Raw genomic sequence first — 23,180 nt, forward strand, 5'->3', positions numbered from 1 at the left:
GTCTTTGTTCGGTTGTTTTGATCCAAACCTGAGTGCAATTACTGAGTTCACACCTGCTCAAACGAACTGCACCAAGAGTGCAAACAAACCATCATATATAGCATCATATACAGTATTATATTATTTCCTTTTTTATTTTCTTTCATGCCATTTAGTGGCAGCATATGAACATTGTTATGTTAACCACGAGCGTTTAGCTTAAGGTCTCTGGATCCTTTGGTGCGACTTGAAGTGGAAACCGTTTAATCTCTCAGTAATGGCCTTTCCGTTCCTAAGCTGCTCTCTTTTGTTACTTGACACTATTATCAACAGTATCTCCAGAGGAAATGGCATTTGAGTATTCGTGTCCCCGCTCACAAAGCAGAAATGGAGCTTCAATCTATTACCACTAGCCGCAACGTTCACCAGAATCCAGCGGCTGCAGCACCTGGGTGCTTTAGGAAGAGCCCTGACTTTGAGATCTGCTTGTGACATACCATTTTAAGAAAGGGCTCATGGGCTGTTTGAACAGATTTTGCCGGATGACTTAAGGATTAGACTGTTGTTGCCGCTGAAGAGTGATCCCTTCAGAATACACATCAGGGATATTTGTCGAGCTTGGGCTTTTATAAAGGATGCGTATCTTCGAGTAGATTGTTTGGGGACTATAACACGCTCTCACTGTCTCTTCCTCTCACTCAGAGTTAATCTCTCCGCACCCTTTCTGGGAATGGACTGCGTGACAAGGCCAAACACTGCACAGGAAATGAGCGTCAACTCCTCCATCACCCGGGCCGGAGTGAAGCACGGGGGAAGCTGTATGAGAGTTTGATTGCGAGGGAGTGAGTGGGATGCGGCGCTGAGACCCTGTACAGTAGAGAATGACCTCTGTGTAATCACCTCATGAGCAGGATATGTACTCTTCTATACAGTGGTGGGAAAAAGGCTATGCTCCTTGATTTCTTATTTTTGTCACTTCTATATGTTGAAGATCATCAAACTAATTTAAATATTATTAAAGGACAACACAAGTAAAGCTTTTAAATGAAGATTTTTTATTATTAAAAGTCTCCTTCCACTAAAATCAACTTTTTCTTGTTCTTTGTGAAATACTATAGGTCTCTTGGAATTGTATATGATGCTGCATATGAAACTGTTTTTCAGCCTCCACTGTCTGCAGTAGCTAATAAAAGAAATAGCTTAGAAATATGAGTTGATCAGAGAGATAGAGTTCGGTGTCTACGTCAACCAGTGACTTCATGGCCTCACCCACCTTGGCTCAAGACCACCCATAGGCGGTCAAGATCCGAGGAGGAGCTTACAGCTTTGTTTACTTGTGTAAGTAACTGATGGTTTAAATTGGATCTCCACTTGATTCCTTGTTTTACCAAGACCTAAAATAAACACTAGGGAAGCACAGTTTGACAACATGGCACAACTCAACAGAACACCGTCCAAAGCGGGTGCCATTCGCATCGGATTTTATGATATAGAGCGGACTCCTGGGCTTGGATGAGTCTGACGTTAAGTGAAGTTTAAGGGTTTATTTTTACCTAGCACTCAGTGCTATATTTTTATAACTGAGGCTGTATCTCTGAAAACATTTTGTCCTTCAGAGATCACTAATTCAGTGATCTAAAGCAGGGCTAAATAGAAACACCAGAGCCCTTTTTTATCACAATAAATGTCTCACATGGCATTTATTCATACTAGAGGCCACAACTAGACTGTTTAAAATGAACTTAAAAACGATGGAATGGAACCTTTAAGAGAAAAATAAACCAAACCTACATGGTCCTGTAAGAAAGTGTTTCCCAAAACACAATTTCAATTTCTCTACCAACACCCAGTCCTGATTACTGCCACACCTGTTCTCAATCGATAAATCATTTGAATAAAACCTGACTGACAAAGAGAAGTAGACCAAAAAAAATACTCAAAAGCTAGACATCATGCCAATATCCAAAAACATTAAATAAGGTAATTAAGATCTTTCAGTCTAGAAAAGGTTAGAAAAGCCATTTTTAAAGTTTTGGCACTTCAGAAAGCTGTTATCTACCTATGGCAAAAATGTGGAACAGTGCTGAACCTTCCCAGGAGCGGCCAAAATTACCCCAAGAGTGTAGGGAACACTCATCCAAGAGGTCACAAAAGACCCCACAACAACATCCAAAGAACCGCAGGCCTCACTTGTCTCAGTTAAGGTCAGAAAGAGAGTGGGCAAAAAATGACCTGCTTTGCAGTGTAGCAAGATGAAAACCACTGCTGAGCAAAAAGAACATTAAGACTTATCTCAATTTTGCCAGAAAACATTTTGATGGTCACCAAGACTTTTGGAAAAATACTCTGTGGACTGTTGAGACAAAAGTTGAACGGCCAACAAGCTCCATTCAAGCATTTTTTCCTCGTAGCCACACATCTCTTGGTGCAGCTGTAGCTGCAAAAACAGCAAAAGCAAACCGCCTGGTCTTTTTTCTCCTCCTCGACCTGAGCATGAACTTCAGACCAGCTGTTTCTTTTTCTCCACTCCAGCAAAAGGTCCTCCACATATGAGCTGCTAACACATCCATTTCACCTTTATAAAGCTACGAGTCGTCTCTCAAATATGACGTTTTTGTTGTTGGTAAAGAAGGCAACATTTATACACGTATCAATGTGCGCACGTGAGACATTTCAGGGACAGATTCGTTCACATTACACACAGATACCGGTCACTACATTTGTGAATGTGAACCATTTGTAGAACTAGATCCAGACGCAGAGAGTGCGCTTGGAAGAAGTGTTTAAACCGCCAGATGGAAACGAAAAGTGTTCATCCAAAACCCCCATTGTCTCCAATTATTCTGACCACCTGCTGAAGATATGAATCTCATAAGATGTCAAAAATGAGAGACTAAAAAAAAGAAAAGAAGTAATTAACATGTGGGAGTTATCACAGGACAATTTTATTTCGAGGCACGCTCTATAATTTACATGTCTTGATCCATCAGAAAAAGAAGAAACGCCCGTGTGTACGGGAGTAGGCTGTAATTATTAGCTGTCTCTGAAAGTTCTCTCTATTTCTGTTTTAATGCTACAGGTTCCTGGCGGTTGCTAAAGCCTCATCTGCATTTTATGCAACCTTTCTAAGCCTGTGCTCATCTTTTTCATCTCATTATGCTCAAAAATAAACACCTGAAAAAAACGGAGAAAAAAAAAATATTTTCCACACTTTGTTTACAATGTTCTTCTTTATATGCAGTTTATTATTAGAAGTGGAAAATAATTCTTCAGAAACCGCTAATGCTACTTGGTTATATATATAAAAAATACATTAAAAAAAATGATTTTATACTATACTGTCAAGAGTTTTCATTCATTGTTCACAGTTCTGGTGTTTTAATCACTTCCATGACCACAGATGTATAAAACCAAGTTACCTAGACATTCAGACTGATTCTACAAACATTAGTGAAAGAACGGTCGCTCTCAGGAGCTCAGTGAATTCCAGCGTGAACATTTCCTCACTACTAAATATTCCACAGTCAACTGTCAGTAATATTATAACAAAGTGGAAGCGACTGGAAGTGAAAGAAACAGGTTAAATGACAGAGCAATGGATCCATAGAGATCAGTGGATGCATAGAGATCACCAACTTTCTGCAGAGTCAGTTACTACAGACCTTTAAACTTCATGCGGCCTTCAGATTATCTCAAGAACAGTGGCCTTGCATCACCAAAAAAGGCAGAGTGTGTAAGTTCTGTTTCCTACACCTTCTCTGGTACAGTACTTTCGGGTTTAAGCGATTATGTTGCAGAACTCCTGTCATATTCTTCACTTTTAAGATATTTTAAAATGAACTGCTTTTTCAAGAAAAACTCGATGGGACCTATTTTATCTATAGCCTTTTGGTCGGTGTGTCTAGTATCGTGAGGGTGCAAAAAATATGCCTTGCACAGCCCGAAACGTGCAAAAGACTTGTATTGCTTCTCTAAAAGGTACATTCTGTAGGAACTGAGAGCGGGAACTGAGAGTGTGTGAAATGGCTACAGCAGTCCAATTTCAAAACACCACATAAGAGTAGTCTGCTCCACCCACCCCTCCCTAGACCTGAAGCATATTTGGGTTGCCAAATTTAGCATGCTGAATCTAAACAATCTACACAAAGTTTAGACTAGTAGGAGAGGCGAAAAACGTAAAGTACGAGCAAAAGGTGAAATACAGCAATTCTAAACTCTTCTAAAACCCGAGTTATATTAACTGTATGCTACACATGAGAGACCTAAAGCTTCACGATGTGCTGGACCACGCGAGCTCCACTACTTGCCCGACTGCGCGAGCTGTGCGATGTGCCCGACCGTGCGATCTCCGCGATTTTTAAATTTAAACGCCAGTCCCTAGTAAGCACATCTGATGGTGGTGATAAATTAACGTTACCTGACTAAATTAGCTAGCCAGTTAGCTTACCTGTTCAGGAGCAAAGTAGCAGCTCTGGGTTGGTATTGCAGTCTTTTTGAGCTCTAAGTCTCCAACTTTCAAACTCCCTGCCAATATTCACTCTTGTTATATTCCTTATTTGGTCACTGAGCTTTCTTAAGACATGTTGATGCTTTTAAAGCTGTGTAGCAGCGGATGTCTGAACCAGCTCTGCTAGCTCTTTTGCTGTGCTGCGCTCGCTGTGAGTGCTGGCAACCTCGGTGGGTGGAGTTAGTGTTGGGGAACGAGCAGCAGGAGGAGACAGAGGACAAAACAAACACAAACTCCAGGACGGAGTGAACACTTAAAATAGGAACATACTGCTGAAGGCCTGCTGACAGGAGCTACCAGTGCTTTCAAACAACATGTTTTCTTAATATCTGATGATGCATCCTGATCATTTTATCATTTACTACTGAAAATAAGTTACATATTGGTCCTTTAATTAATCATGGTTGTGTTTTGGGCGTAAAGTGAAATAAACCAGTGTGTCACTTTCCATTCCTTTTAAGACACAGGTGCACTCTGACTTTGGCATGCTGTTTTTTTAACAGCGCAGCACTTTGTGCGTTTCAGCAGAGAATACTGACCAGCATGTTCACGCTGTGAAGGTGTGCCAGCAGCTCATTTACAGAAACAGCACCGGCTCCAGCACGATTCAGGCAAACCACGCCTAGTGTGAGGATACCTTAAACAAATGCTGGGTTGAGTGTTATGAGGACTTCAGTCAGGGCCTTCTCATTAAAAGTCTCTCTGACTGAAGTGAAGTCAGAAAATACAATGGAACTCATTTGTCAATCTCTTCCTAAAAGGTCTCTTTCATTTGATCTTGAAAAAGACCTAATACAAATCTACATCAGATTCATGATGTGTTTTAAACTGCAGAATTGTTCACAGTTCTGCTCTTATAATGAACGATCCCACTGACCTCGTAAATTGAACAGATTGTAAATAAGAAATCTTGGTAAAAACTGTAAATGTTTTATTTTAGAATAAATTTCTTAAATCTAAGAACAAGTGATGCTCAAGGCCATTATTATAATTCTTGTTCATAAACTTCCCTTTTCTCTGTTTTATTACTGAAATATAACACTTTACATTTTAATGAGGATTTATTATATATTTTAATTATGCATTAATTGCAGTATGTAGACTACTGGACGTTTGCAAGCTGAATAATAACTATGGATAATTGTTGCTGCTGGTATTAATTATTCAGGGGTACAAAATGTGTATTTTGTCCAGAAATGAAAAAATAAAAAAAAAAAAAATAAATCTGGCCAGCCACAGAGAAAAGACAAAGAACAATGGGTCATTTTAAGGGCAAACTTCTCGCTGAGCAGAAGTCCCATTATAAAACACACAACACACAAAGTTTCCCACTGGCTGGGCATTATTGATAGTTTATTTGTGAACTGTCTCCCCAAACTTTATGCCAGTTGACATTCAGCTCTGCACTAAAGCCAAGCAATGACCTTTTCCAGCATTAGCCTTATTTTTAGATAATGGAACGCCATTTAAAGGACAACACATGATCAATGTATGCCAGGCCCAATTCCTTCCAAACTCACACAGCAGCCATTACACAGCTACATATATATATATATATATATATATATATATATATATATATATATATATATATATATATATATATATATATATATAATATATACACACCATGGCATAAATATCAAATCAGTGAACACACTAGCCGCAGAGACAGAGACCACCTGCAGCGCATGACATGTATTTTATTCATCCAACATTTACAGCAGTATTACAAAATATAAGACATACCATAAACTTACAGATACTTACAATGTAAAAGTGGTCCCTGTTGGAAATTGTCCATCTTCATGTGTTTTGCACAGACAGACTCTGAGATGCATACGGATGTTGGAAAGATAATCTACACAGACAAGACCACATAAAACATCGGTATTTGCTTAAATACATACACATATGTATATATTTATATATATGTACATACTTTTTGAGATCAAAAATTGTGTATGACAGGTCTCACCGCTTCACATTTACATTCCTTTTTATATTTTGTACAAAAACATATTGCAAAAAAAATCAAGTGTCAAATAAAAGCGGGGAACCATGTGACCAGGTGTGGTTTTATAAGTGAAAATAATAGCGTAAAAAAACGACCTGAAAGAAGAAGAAAGAAAAAAAAAAAAAAAACAGATAGAAAATGAATTCCAAGCAGCTTAAAGGCTTCAATTAGCAAATGACCACATACACACTTATACATCCATAAAATAATAAATACAAAAATAAATAACTAAAAATAAAATAACACATTTGAATAAAAAAAAGATCAGTATATAAACTCTCAGTACAACATACAAAGAAAAGCTTAACAAAAATCTTGAATTGCACTTGTTGCAGGTTTGGCGTTCTGAATAAGTTCATGTTTCCAAACTAAAACAGCTAAAGGAGGCACGTTTTCATCACTTGTTGAATTTATTTACAGCCACAATGCAGGTTTTGTTGCAAATGGTTGTTTTATTTATGTACATAAATAAATGACGCAGTACAACAACCTCTTGATATTGTCCTATACTTCACAACCCAACTTAAATACTTTCTTTTCAAAACTTGATAAGGAGAGAGAGAGAGAGAGAGGAATAGCAGTTTCTGAGACAGAAGAAGGCTTCTGTCCTTGCTTTCTATTAGTGCACACTTCACACTTTGTTGGTTTGTGAATTTGCAGGTTAAAGATTAACTGGACGCAAAGTGAAACCGACTGCTACTGTAAAGCAGTTCCCTGTTTCTGTGTCCTTTTCTATTCAGTGGAAATTGGCAGGCTTTTTTCACCTGACAAATGTTATTCCTGCCCAGTCTGACTGCGGCTTCAGACCACTGTAATTATTTTTCTCCATCCAAATGGAAAGCCTTTCTATAATCCTGACCTAAAGATTAAAGTCTAGACACGTCTAGTCTCATCTTAGTGCCTTATCTCTGAATGCACAGGCCGTGCACAGGCCACGCGGCGCACACAGTCAGTGCATAATCGTTTAATGAAGATTACATATTGTTGCTTAAAGACGATCACTGCAATTGTTCGAAAATGCATTCACAATCAAATACTTTTCTGTGGCCATACACAGTAGTGGATTACACCACTGTTTATTTGCTCCATGTTGTTCATTGACCAGGTCTGACATCATTATCTCTCTAAAGCTCAGGAGGGAACAATGGGAGTACAATGTACAATCAAATTTAGTTAAATGTGTATATTTGGTTGTTACAGCCACACAGAGGTAAGTACAGTAAATGTTATACAGCTCTAGAAAAAAACACTTCAGTTTCTGAATCAGTTTTTCTGGTTTTGCTATTTATAGATACATGTTTGGTAAAATGATGTTATTTATTCTATAAACTACAGACAACATTCCTCTCAAATTCCAAATAAAAATATTGTCATTTAACGCATTTATTTGCAGAAAATGAGAAATGGCTGAAATAAATATAAAAAAAGATGCAGAGCTTTTAGACCTAAAATAATGCAAAGAAAACAAGTTCATATTCATAATGTTCAGAAATCACTATTTGGTGGAATAACCCTGGTTTTTAATCACAGTTTTTATGCATCTTGGCATGTTCTCCTCCACCAGTCTTACACGCTGCTTTTGGATAACTTTATGCTACTCCTAGTGCAAGAATTCAAGCAGTTGAGCTTGGTTTGATGGATTGTGATCATCCATCTTCCTCTTTGATTTTCAATTTGGCAAAATCAAAGAAACTCATCATTTCTAAGTGGTCTCTTATTTTTTTCCAGAGCTGTATATTATTCCAATCTACCATGCGTTTTGCAAAGCGGTTTGTCTTCTGTTGTCAGTTTTTGACATGGAAGTCTTGTGATTATGTTTAGCTCTGCCAGTGCCTAGTCCACAAAATCCAACAGATATGTTGATACAGAGGGCCCTATTTTAGTGATCTATAGGTAAGCTGTCAATTGCGCACCATGCAGCTTGATTTAGGGTGTCAGTGTGGAGAAGTATGCCTTGTGCAAAAGGCATATGAGTCAGGTGAGCTCTGATTTTGGCGTATTGGTATTTTTATGGCACATCGTTTCTGCACTTCTCAGCAGAGGAACTGACCTGCACGTTTTTGCTGTGAAGGTCCAGCAATGTTTTTTTTATTTTGTATTATTTTTGTTGTAGATGTAAACGTTGGGTTTGTGCAATGCTGGATGTCCTTGTGTATGAAACGAGCAGCAATGAACATTTGACTGTTGTCAGGGTTTTAATCAGCCAGTGGCACACCTGTTTCTTCTGCCTCCAAGATATCAATACACCAGAAATTTACCTAAACACACCTCGCTTCCAGATCAACAGACTGCCTATCACTGTATATATATTCATAAGTGACTTTGCTATTTAAACGACGCAGGCGCAGTAAAAATGAAAACATGAAAATAGTTAGCTGGAGCATTGTGAAGCGCCTCGCACAGGGTGTAAGATACGGCGCAGAGTGTGTATACTAGAATGTACCGTATCATAAATGTTTGTTTTGGAGATTGGATTGATAGATTTACACTGACAGTCAGCATTAATTTACTCAGCCTGGATTAGGAGCAAAAACACTGAATCGGGACATCCGTAACTGATGCATCGTCTATTAATAAACAATGACAAATACATACAACCAATAATCAGTCCAAAATATGTATATCTTACGCTTTGACCCGTGCTGAATTAATAAACATGTTTTCAAATGAATTCATTTTTGTTGGTCTTTTCATGAGTACGATTAGCAGTGTTTAAGAAAATATCAATGGGCATTTTAAATCATTATTGAACACTGCATTATGCAGCTGCATTTTTTTTGTTTGATGAACAAAAAGGCCTCTGTTTTCTTTTCAGACATTTGGCAAATTAATAAGTCATATATATATATAATGATCTGAAGAAGCAATGGATGAATCATAAACTTCAAGAAGGTACCTTTTAACTTTGTTTTTTTTTTTTCTTTAAAACTTCATGCACACAAAAATGAGAAACATTCTCACAGGTTCCCACAACACAAAATAATCCCTCCAGTGGATCATTCCAATACAAGCATTTAAACACCAATGAGTCAATGAGCTTTTTAAATGCGCATAACAGAAAACGCAGTGTAGAAAAAATGTAGATACACCTTTACACAGAGTAGATAAGTCTGTATTGTATAGCTGAAATACAGCAGACCTATAGTGTATAATAATGTAGTGAAGTTTCAGTGTGACATGCATGGTCATTTTTGTCATGGGCTTCAATAAAATTGCACTATTTACATTTTACTGTCCTTCATGGTCGGTAAGTCAAAGGCATTCATTTCTGTGTGTTTCTGTGTGTTTGTGTGTGGGTGTGTGTGTGTGCGTTTGTGAGACCTTTGCTATGGCTTTGTTTGGCCATCCTCTTTTTTACAGCTCTTTTTTGTAGTCACATATACAGGGTTGGACAATGAAACTGAAACACCTGGTTTTAGACCACAATAATTAATAATCCCGACGGACAGTTCTGGTGGAAACAGGAGAGTTGAGATGCGCATTGAATTCAGTCATGATTTGGGCAGCCGTGGTTTTATGTTTTTTTGGATACAATCCGGGTTAGCACCCGAACATCCCTTTCAGACAGCTTCCTCTTGCGTCCACAGTTAATCCTGTTGGATGTGGTTGGTCCTTATTGGTGGTATGCTGACATTACCCTGGATACCGTGGCTCTTGCACCAACAATTTGTCCTCTTTTGAACTCTGGTATGTCACCCATATGCTGTGTGCACTGCAATATTTTGAGCAAAACTGTGCTCTTACCCTGCTAACTGAACCTTTATTGGTTCATGATAGCCATGATTTATCCTCCCACACTAAAATGACAGGTGTTTCAGTTTCACTGTCCAACCCCTGTATTTACTTATAAATAAACTGATAATCAAATAAATACATAAATAAAGAAATAAAGAAATCTATATATAGATAGAGATATAGAGAGAGAGGAAAGACCTGTTCATACTGGTTCTTTTATGTTTCTTTCGTGAGAGCTTGATGCAAAAAAACCACCTAAGTTCAACATGTTCTAAATAAAAAGAACTTAGCAGTCTTTTTAAGTTCAGGCTTTGTTTGATGAAACCTGACTGTGCCCTTTAAACTCATACAATATTTATCACCATAACATTAGGAACTCCTTTATCAAAATAGCATTCATCTGTGACCGAGTCATCCAAACCCACATCTACACATATTGACAATAAGAAATATCTGAAATATCTTCTTCTTCTTTTTCTTCTTTTAAGTGGTGGCGAAGCATCCTTTGCTGCACTTCCTCTGCATTGTGTGATCTGTAGTCCATCACACACATACACACACACTCACACACACACACACTCACTCAGTTTGCCAGCAGCATCTTTCGGAAACCTGCAAATAAACCTCCACATTTACATTCGTTTGAATCAAGCCAAAAAATCCACAGTGTCTACTGTGTGAATTAAGAGTCTGTTCCTTTTTTTCATTTTTAGAAAAACATCCTTCCCTTCATCCCGAGTGAAAGATGGCACTAACCTCTTTATGAAAACCCACAGACACACACACACTCAATCACACACACACAGACAGTCACACACACATGCAGCTGCAGTCAGCAGTGCAGGATCTTCATGAACGCCTTGCGGAACTCCACGTTGAAGGTGGTGTAAATGATGGGGTTCACGGCGCTGTTCACGTAGCCCAGCCACGTGAAGGCGTTGTACATTTCCAGAGGCACGTAGCAGCTTGTGCAGTGAGTCTTCAAGATGTGAGTGATGAAGAAGGGCAGCCAGCATATAATGAAAACACCTGGAAGAAAGATGCTAATGTTACGCTTCCTGCCGTGAGGGAACAGAGGGTTACAGAGTGCTGTGTTTGTGCTGTGCAGCCGTTAGGCCGGCGTGCTGTTAGCGGCACAGGCTGCTGTTTAGAGCCGTAAGAGGATTTCAAATCAAAATGAATAAAGGCTTCATTTAATTTTCATTGCTGTGTTTACCAAAATACGACTGCGGTGGGTTGGAGAGTCGCTTAGAGTATAGCCACAATGAACATAATAATAGTGAAATATATAAAATGTATGTATATTAGTATAGATATACAGCTCTGGAAAACATTAAGAGATCACTCCAGTTTCTGAATCAGTTTCTCTGATTTTGCTATTTATAGATATAAGTTTGAGTAAAATGAACATTGTTTTATTCTATAAACTACAGACAACATTTCTCCCAAATTCCAAATAAAAATACTGTCATTTAAAGCATTTATTAGCAGAAAATGAGAAAAAAATGCAGAACTTTCAGAGCTCAGATAAAAGTTCATATTCATAAAGTTTAAAAAGTTCAGAAATCAATATTTGGTGGAATAACCCTGTTTTTTAATCACATGCATCTTGTTTTCATGCATCTTGGCATGTTCTCCTCCACCAGTCTTACACACTGCTTTTTTTTGGATAACTTTATGCCACTTCTGGTGCAAAAATTCAAGCAGTTCAGTTTGGTTTGATGGCTTGTGATCATCCATCTTCCTCTTGATTATATTCCAGATGTTTTTAATTTGGTCAAATAATCATTTTTAAGTGGTCTCTGTTTTCCAGGGCTGTATACAGTACCAGTTAAAACCAGTTTGAACACAGTCTTCTCAATCAGTGTATTTTCTTTCGTTTTATATCTTTTTTACATTGTAAATTTAATACTGAAGACATTAAAGCTATAAAGGAATGCATCCAGAATTATTTCTTAAACAAAAGTGTTACATAAACCAGAATATGTTTTATACTTTAGATTCTTCTGTTTACTACATAATTCCACATGTACCCCTTAATTGTAGTAGTTTTAATACTGTATTTTCTCTCTCGCATGGTAACGCTTTTGTTCCCAGACGTATCAATTATTACCACACTTTAATATACAAAAGAGGCCATATTTTTATATTTATTTGGATTTCATTTTATATAAATGAAATAATACTAAAAATAAAAAATGGGTAATTCATTCAATAACTCACCTAAATATGACAAAAACAATTCCTTACTTAACTTCTAAGTAAAATTTGTGTGTGTTTTCAAACAATAACTAATCTTTAACCCTCTAGGGTTAATTTACACATCATGTAACAGATTTAATGTTGCTTGGTGTTTTAATTACACTTTTTAGTATGTTCACTAAAAAAAAAGTAATTAGTATTAGTGCTTTGATTGTATAAGTGACTTATTCATTTGATTCAATTGAATCAGTGACTTTTAGTGATTTTGCCTTCTGGTTCTCCTGGCTTGATGTTTAGTACATATACATGACAGAAAGCTGCTCAGTCTTTATGTTTTCACTGCAGCTCTGCATCAATTTTAATGGAATCATTACTGTTAAAAGTATCAGCAGCATTAATATTATATCCACACTAGTATGGTTAAACTTTAGCGATTAATCCACAGTTCATGTGTGCCACTAACCATGAAGTGGAAATCATGAATTATAAACCCCACATTTGTTACACCACTAACCATGTCAACAAAGATGAAAGCATGTCGGCATGTGTAGTAAATGCAGATGCTTAAAAGAACAAATTATGTTTTTGGATAATAAACAGTGTTTTTTTCTCCTAATTTTTTGTGCATGTCTGTTTTTTGTGCATTCTGTTTTTGTGGATGCTCTTTTTTTGTTTCTGCAACTGTGTTCGCAGAAATCACAGGTCTATTTAAGACAACATTTCTCAACTCAAAAAGGTCAACATTATCGCAAAAGGCTTTATAGGAACAATACTTTTTGGCATGCCTATGGTTTTTTAGACTGCAGAGTGTTAAAAGTATATATTTTTAATATTATTTCTACTCACCTAAAACGATGGCTAACATCTGTGTGGCTTTCTTCTCTTTGTGCTGTGACATCTTCCTCTTGCTCATGGTCTTGGTGACAGTGGTGCGGGTTTTGCCGTTGGGTAAGGCCTGCGTTTCGAAGGACTTCGTCTCTTTGGGGGTCTGGGCGTCCTTGGCGTGGCCGTTTTTCTCGTCGTCGTGGGGCTGCCACTCCTCGTGCGAAGGGGAGGCATGGCTGGGGCTCTGGGTGGCCAGAAGGTTTACTGCTGGGGGGGCTGCCAGCTTCATCTTCTCTGGAGGACTTGTACTGGTCATCAACCCCATTTCTACACCAGTGCCCGGCTGCACCACCTCCTTTATCAGCAACTGCTGAGGAGATAACAGATAACAGCACAATTATTAGAGGATGATTCATATATACTAAAATAGTCATATTTCTAAACAACATTAATGTACAGTATACAAATGAGCCAAAACATTATGACCAATTATGAAATACAGAATTACTGTATGTTGATTTTCGTGTGAAAAAACAACGGAGGATGGCAGGGTCTAGGAGGTAATTAAGCTGTCGGTTTTTGGACAATGAGAAAAATGAGAAGGTGTGAAGACCTAAGAGACTTTGTCGAGGGCCAAATTGTCGAGGAATGCTCCCACTCAGCAGTGGAGAGTATCGACTAGATGGACAAGCTACAAAATGCTGACAGGTTATTGGCTGCCCAAGGCTCATTGATGCATTAGGACAACAAAAGCTATTCCATCTACATCTGTAACAAAGGCTATTGGAGACATGTGTCCTAAAACACATTACATCCCAATCTGCGGTCAATAGGTTCATTGGCCAACATCAAAAATACTATCAACAAGCCTCTGCAAAATTATTGCTGTAGCTGCTTAAGAACTTTAAGAAACATTGTGAAACCACAATTACAAAACTCTGCAGAGGGCATTTGATTTAAAGAGAGAGAGAAAAAAGAAGTGGAGAAAAATAGAGGAGGAAAAAAGAGAGAGGTTAAAAAAAAGAGACCATTTGTATCGTGATGTAAAGCCCAGAGTCCAGGCATCGAGTTTGGTAACGTTAGGTTGATATTCGCTTTTCAGCGATTATAGGCATTTTCCTCCTTCCCTTGCTAACAAATAATGCCCTGAACTCTCAGAAAATACATTTCCTAACTTATGAAGGAACAGAGAACAAACTAAAAATATTATGTGTTCTCAAATCTTTCCACTTAACTGAGAACATTTAATAAAATCAGCTGATATCACTGCAGAAGGCGCTGAGGTAAGTAAGGGACAGTCTATAAAGTACCAACCCTGCTTAAAAAAATTAAAACATTGACAACGATAAGGAGCCTGCTTTTAGAATTCAATGACTGATCTTTAATCATCCTAAATTTAATAGAGGTAAAATACTTTTCGGAACTGAAGTTTAAAGCAACAGAAAAAGGTTGCCTTTTTGCCTTTGTTTAATCTAGTTTTCTTTTACTAAATGTGATTAGCCGAGTATATGTAAATCCTCTACTTGTAGGAAGAACTGGCAAAAAAATGTCAGTCAATGACAGCTTCCAATCTATAAACTTAAAGAACCTACTGTAATCAAATCTTTCCACTTCATCAAGTACATTTAATAAAATCAGCTGATATCACTGCAGCAGGCGCTGAGGTAAGTAAGGGACAGTCTATAAACGTAAAATATTGCCAATGATAAAGAGCCTGCTGTTAGAATTCAACGACTGATCTTAAAACATCCTAAACACAATTTCGCAACTGAAGTTTAAATCAACTGAAAATTTTTGCCTTTTTGCCTTAGTTTAATCTAGTTTGTGGAAGGCACTGGCACAAAAATCCAGTCCATGCCAGCTTCCAGTCTATAAACGTAAAGAATCTACTGTAACATCTCAGTACCAAATCCTGTCAGATACCTTCAGATGTATTGTAGAGTGAGCTGTTTGATGGCACATAGAGGATCATAAGTATATTATGTTTAAGAGGTCATAATGTTTTTTTTACATGTACTATTTATATAATACACTCATTCTCCAAAAAAAAATAGTTGTACCCAGAAGGAATCAATTGACACTGCAACTAGTGGTCCTCGCTATCCCATCAGGCTATCAGGACCATGCTTGTCCACATGCTGTTGCCGTCTCATGAGTTTGGCTTAGTAACAAAATACTATAATGATACTGTGCTCTGATCAGCCTCATTTCCAGATCTATGCCAAAATGAAAATGTGTGGGATGCTACTGGACACGCTATCAAAATCTTCCAGAGTTGTCAATTTCAGTCTAAATTGTTAACCATTTATTGTTCCTGATAGCCTTTATCTTCATTCTGAAAAGCATTACAATCCGACCCTTCCTTCTGGGACCAAGTATTTTTGCAACTGTTTATTTGATAATGATTGTAAAGCACTGTATGTAATTATTTATCACTGTCATACAAACAACACACCATCAAATCTTGTAATTGTTTCTCACTTTTTTGGCATAATGTGAATTTGGCTATTGATCTTTGATATTTGTGTCAAATTAGGAATTGTGTGAGAAACTGACCATTAAAATGGTAAAAAAGCACTATTTTATTTATTAATTTGCACTTAAAGTTAAGAAGTCTTTTAAGTCTCATGTAAAATTATGATTTAGGAGATACAGTGATGTTGTGTGACAGTAACACAATATAAAGTATTTGCCAAATACAGATTTCTACTGTTTTTGCATTTTTCAGATTAACAAACACATTGTAGTATCATACAAGAATAACCTGAGTAAATATAAAAGCATTCTTAAATTATATTTTCATTTATTAGGTGAACAAAAAAAAATATCCAAACCAACATGGCCCTATGCGAAAAAGTATTTTCCCCCTAAACCTAATAACTTGGTTGTGCCACCTTTGACAAGGAGTCTTTCACATCTCTGTGAAATAATTTTGTTCCACTCTTCTTTACAGAATTGTTGTAATTCTGCCATATTAGAGGGTTTTCAAACATGAACAGCCTGTTTTTCTGAGGTGGACTTGCTGGTGTGCTGGATCATTGTCCTACTACAGAAACCAAGTACGCTTGAGCTTAAGATCATAAACTGATGGCCGGATATTCTTCTTGAGGATTTTCTGGTAGAGAGCAGAATTCATGGTTCCATCAATTACAGCAAGTTGTCCAGGTCCTGAAGCAGCAAAGCTGCCCCAGACCATCACACTACCACCACCATGTTTTACATACAGTTTGATGTTCTTTTTCTGAAATTCTTTTTTCTAATTTTATTTATTTGTCTAATATATTGGGACACACACCTTTCAAAAAGTTCCTATTTTCTCTTGTCAGCCCACAGAATTTTTTCCTCTAAATTCTGGGGATCTAGAGAAAGAAAACATCTTTTTGTATTTACTCAGGTTATCTTTATCTGATATTAAAGTTTTTTTGTTAATAATCTGAAAAAAGCAAAAACAAATGAAATCTGTAAGAGTGCAAATACTTTTTCACAGCACTGTGTGCATGCAAAAATAAAGTTGACACAAGCAGACTTACTGCTTTTTTGTTTTTCGCAGGCAAACTTCCATTGGTTTTGACAATAACTGTGCAGAGTTTCACGTCCTCCGGGTGCGTGCACTTTTCCTAAAGCAAGGACAACAACAGAAGGTTCAGCACGTGTTTGATATTAGAGAGAATATTTGCAGGAAGCCCCGGTGCCCTTTGGAGATGACCAGACCAAGTACTTCCGCCCAACCATCAAATTTCCTCCAGAATGGAAAAGAGAGACAGAAGAAAAACAATAGTGTGCTTGAAAGTTAATTGGATGTGGTGTACCATGAAAAATCTTAGACCTTTTGAACCAACCCCTCTCCAAAAAAACAAACCAAAAAAAAACGCATGAACTCATTGATCTGGAAAGGCAATTATAAAACAGATGGCCAAAAAAAAAATCAATAAGTAAACTGTGCAAGGATTAGGTCAACCTGATCGTTAAAAGTTCTCCTGTGCAATAAGGCCAACAGAATTGGAAAAAAGAGCTAATTGTATGCCTAACCTTCCATTACGTGAATGCACCTTGCTTTTATTGCTTCTCACCACAGATCCCTTTACTAGCCCTTAGGGAGCAAACCATCAAAGCAGCTGGTTGTGTTTCTCAGGTGAGTCGTGTTCATTTCACTTTGCTCTATCTTTTTATCCCCACATGTTCTGCTGTAGAAACGTCAGCAGAGCTAGTAGATGTCCCTGCGCAGAATATAAAGGGATTCATGTTAAACAATGTGCCGTGAAAGGAAATAGCCTCTAATTGTTCATGTGGAGGCATTTCCTAGCTTTAATGGCTGTACTTTCAGAGTCCTCCGCTGGGTAATGCATATTCAGCATGTGAGAAGCCAAAGACCTCATAAACAAATAACCAACACACGAGGGAGGCCTTAAAACAGGAGCATCCAAACATTACAATGGCCTTCGTGATGCACGTTGCCCATCAATCCATTAGGCTCAATCAACCACTGTGTTTAACATGGATGAAGGCTTTGAGCTGTCTCCAGGGGTCAGGAAGTTTTGCATCAGTACAGCCTTTATAGAACTCCAGCTGATAGTTTTAATGATCAGTAATGACTAATCTCTACTATTAGAACAAAGGACAACTAGAACAAACAGCTATTCAACAAATAATGCTATTCAATTATACTTCATTATCCTTCACTATGAGTCGTAGAGAGGATATCTATCATTTCTATTAGAGATGTTTCCTGGTTTCTTGAGATCATCCTTTAGATACATTGGCTGTTCACCAGTACTGATCAAGGATGGGGCTAGATAATATATTACCTTCCCAGGCAGACCTGTAATGCTCTGTGTATCATCTCTCAAGACGAAACATACTTTACTTTTTAGAATCAAAAAACCCTGTGGAACTCCAGATGACCTCCAGCTGAGAGAGTCTGTAAATCCCCTTACCTGCAGAACTGCACTGTGAAGTGGAAACACAACCCAAAAGTTCAGCTTATCCAGTTCTAAAAGCTCTACTATTCCGATTCTGATGCATTTAGCTTCACCACTGCTGCTGCTGCTGTAGTTATGGTGGTTTCTTGTTACATGTGGTTAGAGCTGTTGGCCCTGCTGTGTTGCTGTGCTAATAGCTACTCACTATACTGGCTGACAGAAGCTCAAGTGCAGTATTCTGATAGTGTTTTTAAAGTCTTTACTTTTTATTTTATTTTCATAAAAAAAATGATAAGGCAGCTTAAATGTGTTTAAAGGGGCAGTATCAGTTCTGGTCCAACCAACAATTTGGACACACCATCTCATTCAATATTTATTTATTTATTTATTTATATATTTTCTACACTGCGGATTAATATTACAGACAATGAAAACAATTAAGGGACACATATGGAATTCTGTAGAAACAAAAAAGTGTTTGGTCTTCACAATCCTCTAATCTAAACCTAGCTGAGATGGTAATTTGAGATGAGCTGGAGCTTCACCGCGTGAAGAAAAAGCAGCAGCCATTGTTCAGCACCTCTAGGAACTCCTTCCAGATGCTGAGAAAACTATTCCAGGTGTCTCTCCCTCATGAAGACACTGAGATGTAAATACCAAGTACTCAAAGCTAACTTTGACTACTTAGAAGAATCTAAAGTACAAAATATATTCTAGTTTGTTTAACACAAATAAGGCCAGATGCGTTCCTGTATAGCTTTACTGTTCTCAATATTAACTGTCCAAACTTGTGACTGGTACTGCATTTGCATTTATGGAGTATGTTAAGTTCTTCTTAGATGTATTTAATAGTAACTTTGGTTAAGAAAAAAAAAAATCTTATTTGCCAGTGATTCTCATTCCTGGTCCTGCAGGTACTCTGCTCTATATATGTATAGCTATATCTTTTTTCCAACACACCTGATTCAACTATCAGCTCATTAGCACTACCAGGGTGTGCTAAAGCAGGTAAACCCCTGATATGGGCAAGGGAGTGTGTCTCCAGTTCCAGCACAGAGAAAAACAGCCATATGCAACATTAAACGCCTATTTATAACACTAGTTTCCCAGTTAGACTTTCCTTTTTAACCCAGAGCAAAATGGGGATAAACAAATGACAAGCTCTGTGTTTATGGGCTGGTTTATGGCAATAATCAAAGCTAGTAGAATACTCTTTTAATCATAGCTCAGTCTGTACACTGCAACTGTTTACCGCACTATGAGCACACTGGATAATAAGGCACACTATCAATAAACGTCTATTTTCTGGTATCTTTTCATTCATTAGGTGCACTGGGTTATAAGGCGCCACATTATGCATCACCAGTAAGGAACAGGGGATGTTGCCATGTTTTCCTTCTAATTCAGCAGCTATTCTAAGAAAATATTTTCCTCAAAGTTAAATGAGTGCTGGATGTTAACCTACACTGATTTAAAAAATGTTTATTTAAGTGAGTAAAGCGCTCCTATTTATTTAAAGTAAGCTTTCAATAAGATTTAAGTAAGCCAGGGCGTTATTAGCTAGCGGTTTGTCCCACGTAGCTTGTTTTAACACAGTAAACGCTTTTTTATTTTTTGCCCCTGCCCTGCCCGACTTATGGCAGGAACTTTGAGGGCCTTGATGCTAGAAGACCTAGGACAATGACAGAGTCTGCGCCAGTTACTTTTATTCCAAATAAAAGACTTTTACTTCATATTTTCATGTAAAATTGATTTATTTTTATTTGTATGCTAGCTTCAAAGTCTTCTAATAGAACTTGAACAATTCTGATATGCCAAAGTAACAACAAGTTATAGGACATTATACTTAGACACACTTAACTGTTCACAGCAACACAAATAGCAAGAATAAAACATCACATCACAGGCACACAGTGATTGTGAGTGAAATTGACTTCTGGTCTGTGCTGGTGCATTGGCTCCAGGTTTGACGCTCCAATTTAGACCCACCCAGCCTCACAGCACACTAACAAGGACAGACATTCCACTAATTAACATTTAACAATGCACACACAGTAATTAGAAACATGATAATGAGAACGTTTTCCAACTCTGAAAGTCACAAAAGTTCTAAAATGAAAACATCAATGCTCAACATTTACTGTTGACTGGAACAAATAAAAAGAAACTTTTTGCCCAGTACAAACACTTTTGACAGAGAACCTTGTACGTATTGTTCTTTTTGTTTTTTATTACTATTTATTTAAAAAAAATCCCATTTTCTCCCAATTTTAGCTTGGCCAATTGTCCCACCCATTCCGCTGCTACTCAGCTGTATATTCCCCATTACTGGTGAACACCAGGAGGATGAGGACTAGCACAGTAGTATCACAGCGGTTCGAAGGAAAGGGCAGCAACTCGGTTCCAATACATCAGCTCACAGATGCCTTGTGCTGATCGACATCACCCTTTGGAGTGATGAGGGGAAAGGGTGCCATCTACCCAACCAGAGAGAGCCAATTGTGCTCTCTCAGGAATCTAGCAGCTGATATCAAGCTGCATGATTGGGATTTGAACTGGCGATATATTTGGCTACCGAAAATATTTGACCAAACAAGGCAAAAAGTACTTTCAGCACTCTGCCAATTAGTAAAAAAACAAATCATTTACAGTTGTGGTCAAAAGTTTACATACACTTGTAAAAAAACATAATGTTATGGCTGTCTTGAGTTTTCAATAAGTTCTACAACTCTTATTTTTCTGTGATAGAGTGATCGGAACACATACATGTTTGTCACAAAAAACAGTCATAAAATTTGGTTCTTTCATAAATTTATTATGGGTCTGCTGAAAATGTCACCAAATCTGCTGGGTCAAAAATATACATACAGCAACATTAGTATTTGGTTACATGTCCCTTGGCCATTTTCACGGCAACTAGGCGCTTTTGGTAGCCATCCACAAGCTCCTGGCAAGCTTCAGGTCGAATGTTTGACCACTCTTCTTGACAGAATTGGTGCAGTTCAGCTAAATGTGATGGTTTTCTTGCATGAACCCGTTTCTTTAGCACTGTCCACATGTTCTCAATGGGGTTTAAGTCAGGACTTTGGGAAGACCATTCTAAAACCTTAATTCTAGCCTGGTTTAGCCATTCCTTTACCACTTTTGATGTGTGTTTTGGGTCATTGTCTTGTTGGAACACCCAACTGCGCCCAAGACCCAACCTTCGGGCTGATGGTTTTAAGTTTTCCTGCAGAATTTGGAGGTAATCCTCCTTCTTCATTATCCCATTTACTTTCTGCAAAGAACCAGTTCCACTGGCAGCAAAACATCCCCAGAGCATAATACTACCACCACCATGCTTGACAGTAGGCATGGTGTTCCTGGGATTAAAGGCCTCACCTTTTCTCCTCCAAACATATTGCTGGGTGTTGTGGCCAAACAGCTCAATTTTTGTTTCGTCTGACCAGAGAACTTTCCTCCAGAAGGTTTTATCTTTGTCCATGTGATCAGCAGCAAACTTCAGCCGAGTCTTAAGGTGCCTTTTCTGGAGCAAGGGCTTCTTTCTTGCACGGCAGCCTCTCAGTCCATGGCGATGTAAAACACGCTTGACTGTGGAGACTGACACCTGTGTTCCATCAGCTTCCAAATCCTTGCAGACCTGCTTCTTGGTGATTCTTGGTTGACTCTTGACCATCCTGACCAATCTCCTCTCGGCAGCATGTGATAGCTTGCGTTTTCTTCCTGATCGTGGCAGTGACACAACTGTTCCATGCACTTTATACTTGCGTATAATTGTCTGCACAGTTGCTCTTGGGACCTGTAGCTGCTTTGAAATGGCTCCAAGTGACTTCCCTGACTTGTTCAAGTCAATAATTCGCTTTTTCAGATCCACACTGAGTTCCTTTGACTTTCCCATTGTAGCTTTTGTAGCTGAGTCTAATCACTGGGTCAAATGAGCCCTATTTAAATGGGCTCATGAGAAGTCAACAGCTGTAGTCAATCAGAATCACTTACAAGAAGTGAAGAGGCCATGACATGAAGCTAATTTGATTGACACAACTCGCTACATCACCAAAATTGACAAATTTTGTTGCTGTATGTATATTTTTGACCCAGCAGATTTGGTGACATTTTCAGCAGACCCATAATAAATTTATGAAAGAACCAAATTTTATGACTGTTTTTTGTGACAAACATGTATGTGTTCCGATCACTCTATCACAGAAAAATAAGAGTTGTAGAACTTATTGAAAACTCAAGACAGCCATAACATTATGTTTTTTTACAAGTGTATGTAAACTTTTGACCACAACTGTATATTGAACAATGACTCAATTTAGGTCTTTTTGTAATGCTTTCAACAACAGTAAAAAAAGGATTTTGAAGTGGCAGTGACAGGAGGCTCAAACTTCTCTCCTCTGCTCCAGTTCACGACAGCGTTCAGAGCTGGAGACACATAGAATGTTTATGTTCATTTTTACATTCTACTCTCATCATTCAAACTAAATAAAGCATTTAACATCACACTTCAGAGTTCTTACCACTTTTACAAATTGTCTGTTTTACAGCTTAAAGATACAAGCTGTACAGAGCTATACTAGAAGCTATTAGGGCTACCTTAGCGTTAGCATGTTTGTTCATAGAAATGCAGGTTGACCTTACTCACATGTGACTTGAGTAGCACATACTGAGGCTTAGGTAATTTATGACTGTAATAAACTGCTGAAATAAATTTACAATTAGAATAGCACTGCAAAAATAAAATAGTTTAATTTTGCTTAATTAAGTTTGTTCATTTGAATGATAATAGAACTCAGTTTAGCTTGGTAAACTTACATTGTTAGCTGGTAAGACTAAAAGTAGAAACTGAAGTGAGTAAGAAACTTTATCCTCTTGCAGAAAAAAAATACCAATTTTATCCTCCAATTTAGCCCTGTACATTTCCACCCTCTATCCAGGTCTCCCCTCATCACACACAATGCTGCCATGCTGGGCGGGCCAACCACCGCATCTT

General features: G+C 37.9%; 1 protein-coding gene across 3 annotated transcripts in view; it reads right to left on the reverse strand.

Moving 5' to 3' along the window:
• drd2b (dopamine receptor D2b) overlaps positions 1 to 23,180 on the reverse strand; it is a 247,899-nt gene that overhangs the window by 153,365 nt on the left and 71,354 nt on the right. Inside the window, exons 6-8 of one of the 3 annotated variants that reach the window (XR_007438092.1) lie at positions 16,796 to 16,882; positions 13,287 to 13,635; positions 10,262 to 11,267 (exon numbers count right to left, since the gene is read on the reverse strand). Coding sequence is in view for 2 of the 3 variants with exons in the window: in XM_007245240.4 (XP_007245302.3) it covers positions 11,071 to 11,267; positions 13,287 to 13,635; positions 16,796 to 16,882 (633 nt within the window). In the remaining variant the exon portion in view is untranslated. Of the gene's footprint in view, positions 1 to 7,106; positions 11,268 to 13,286; positions 13,636 to 16,795; positions 16,883 to 23,180 lie in introns of those variants that run through there. The other 2 variants (XM_007245241.4, XM_007245240.4) reach the window with 2 other exon arrangements.

Source organism: Astyanax mexicanus, chromosome 1, assembly GCF_023375975.1.
Source record: "Astyanax mexicanus isolate ESR-SI-001 chromosome 1, AstMex3_surface, whole genome shotgun sequence".
In the NCBI taxonomy this organism is placed as follows: Eukaryota; Metazoa; Chordata; class Actinopteri; order Characiformes; family Acestrorhamphidae; genus Astyanax; species Astyanax mexicanus.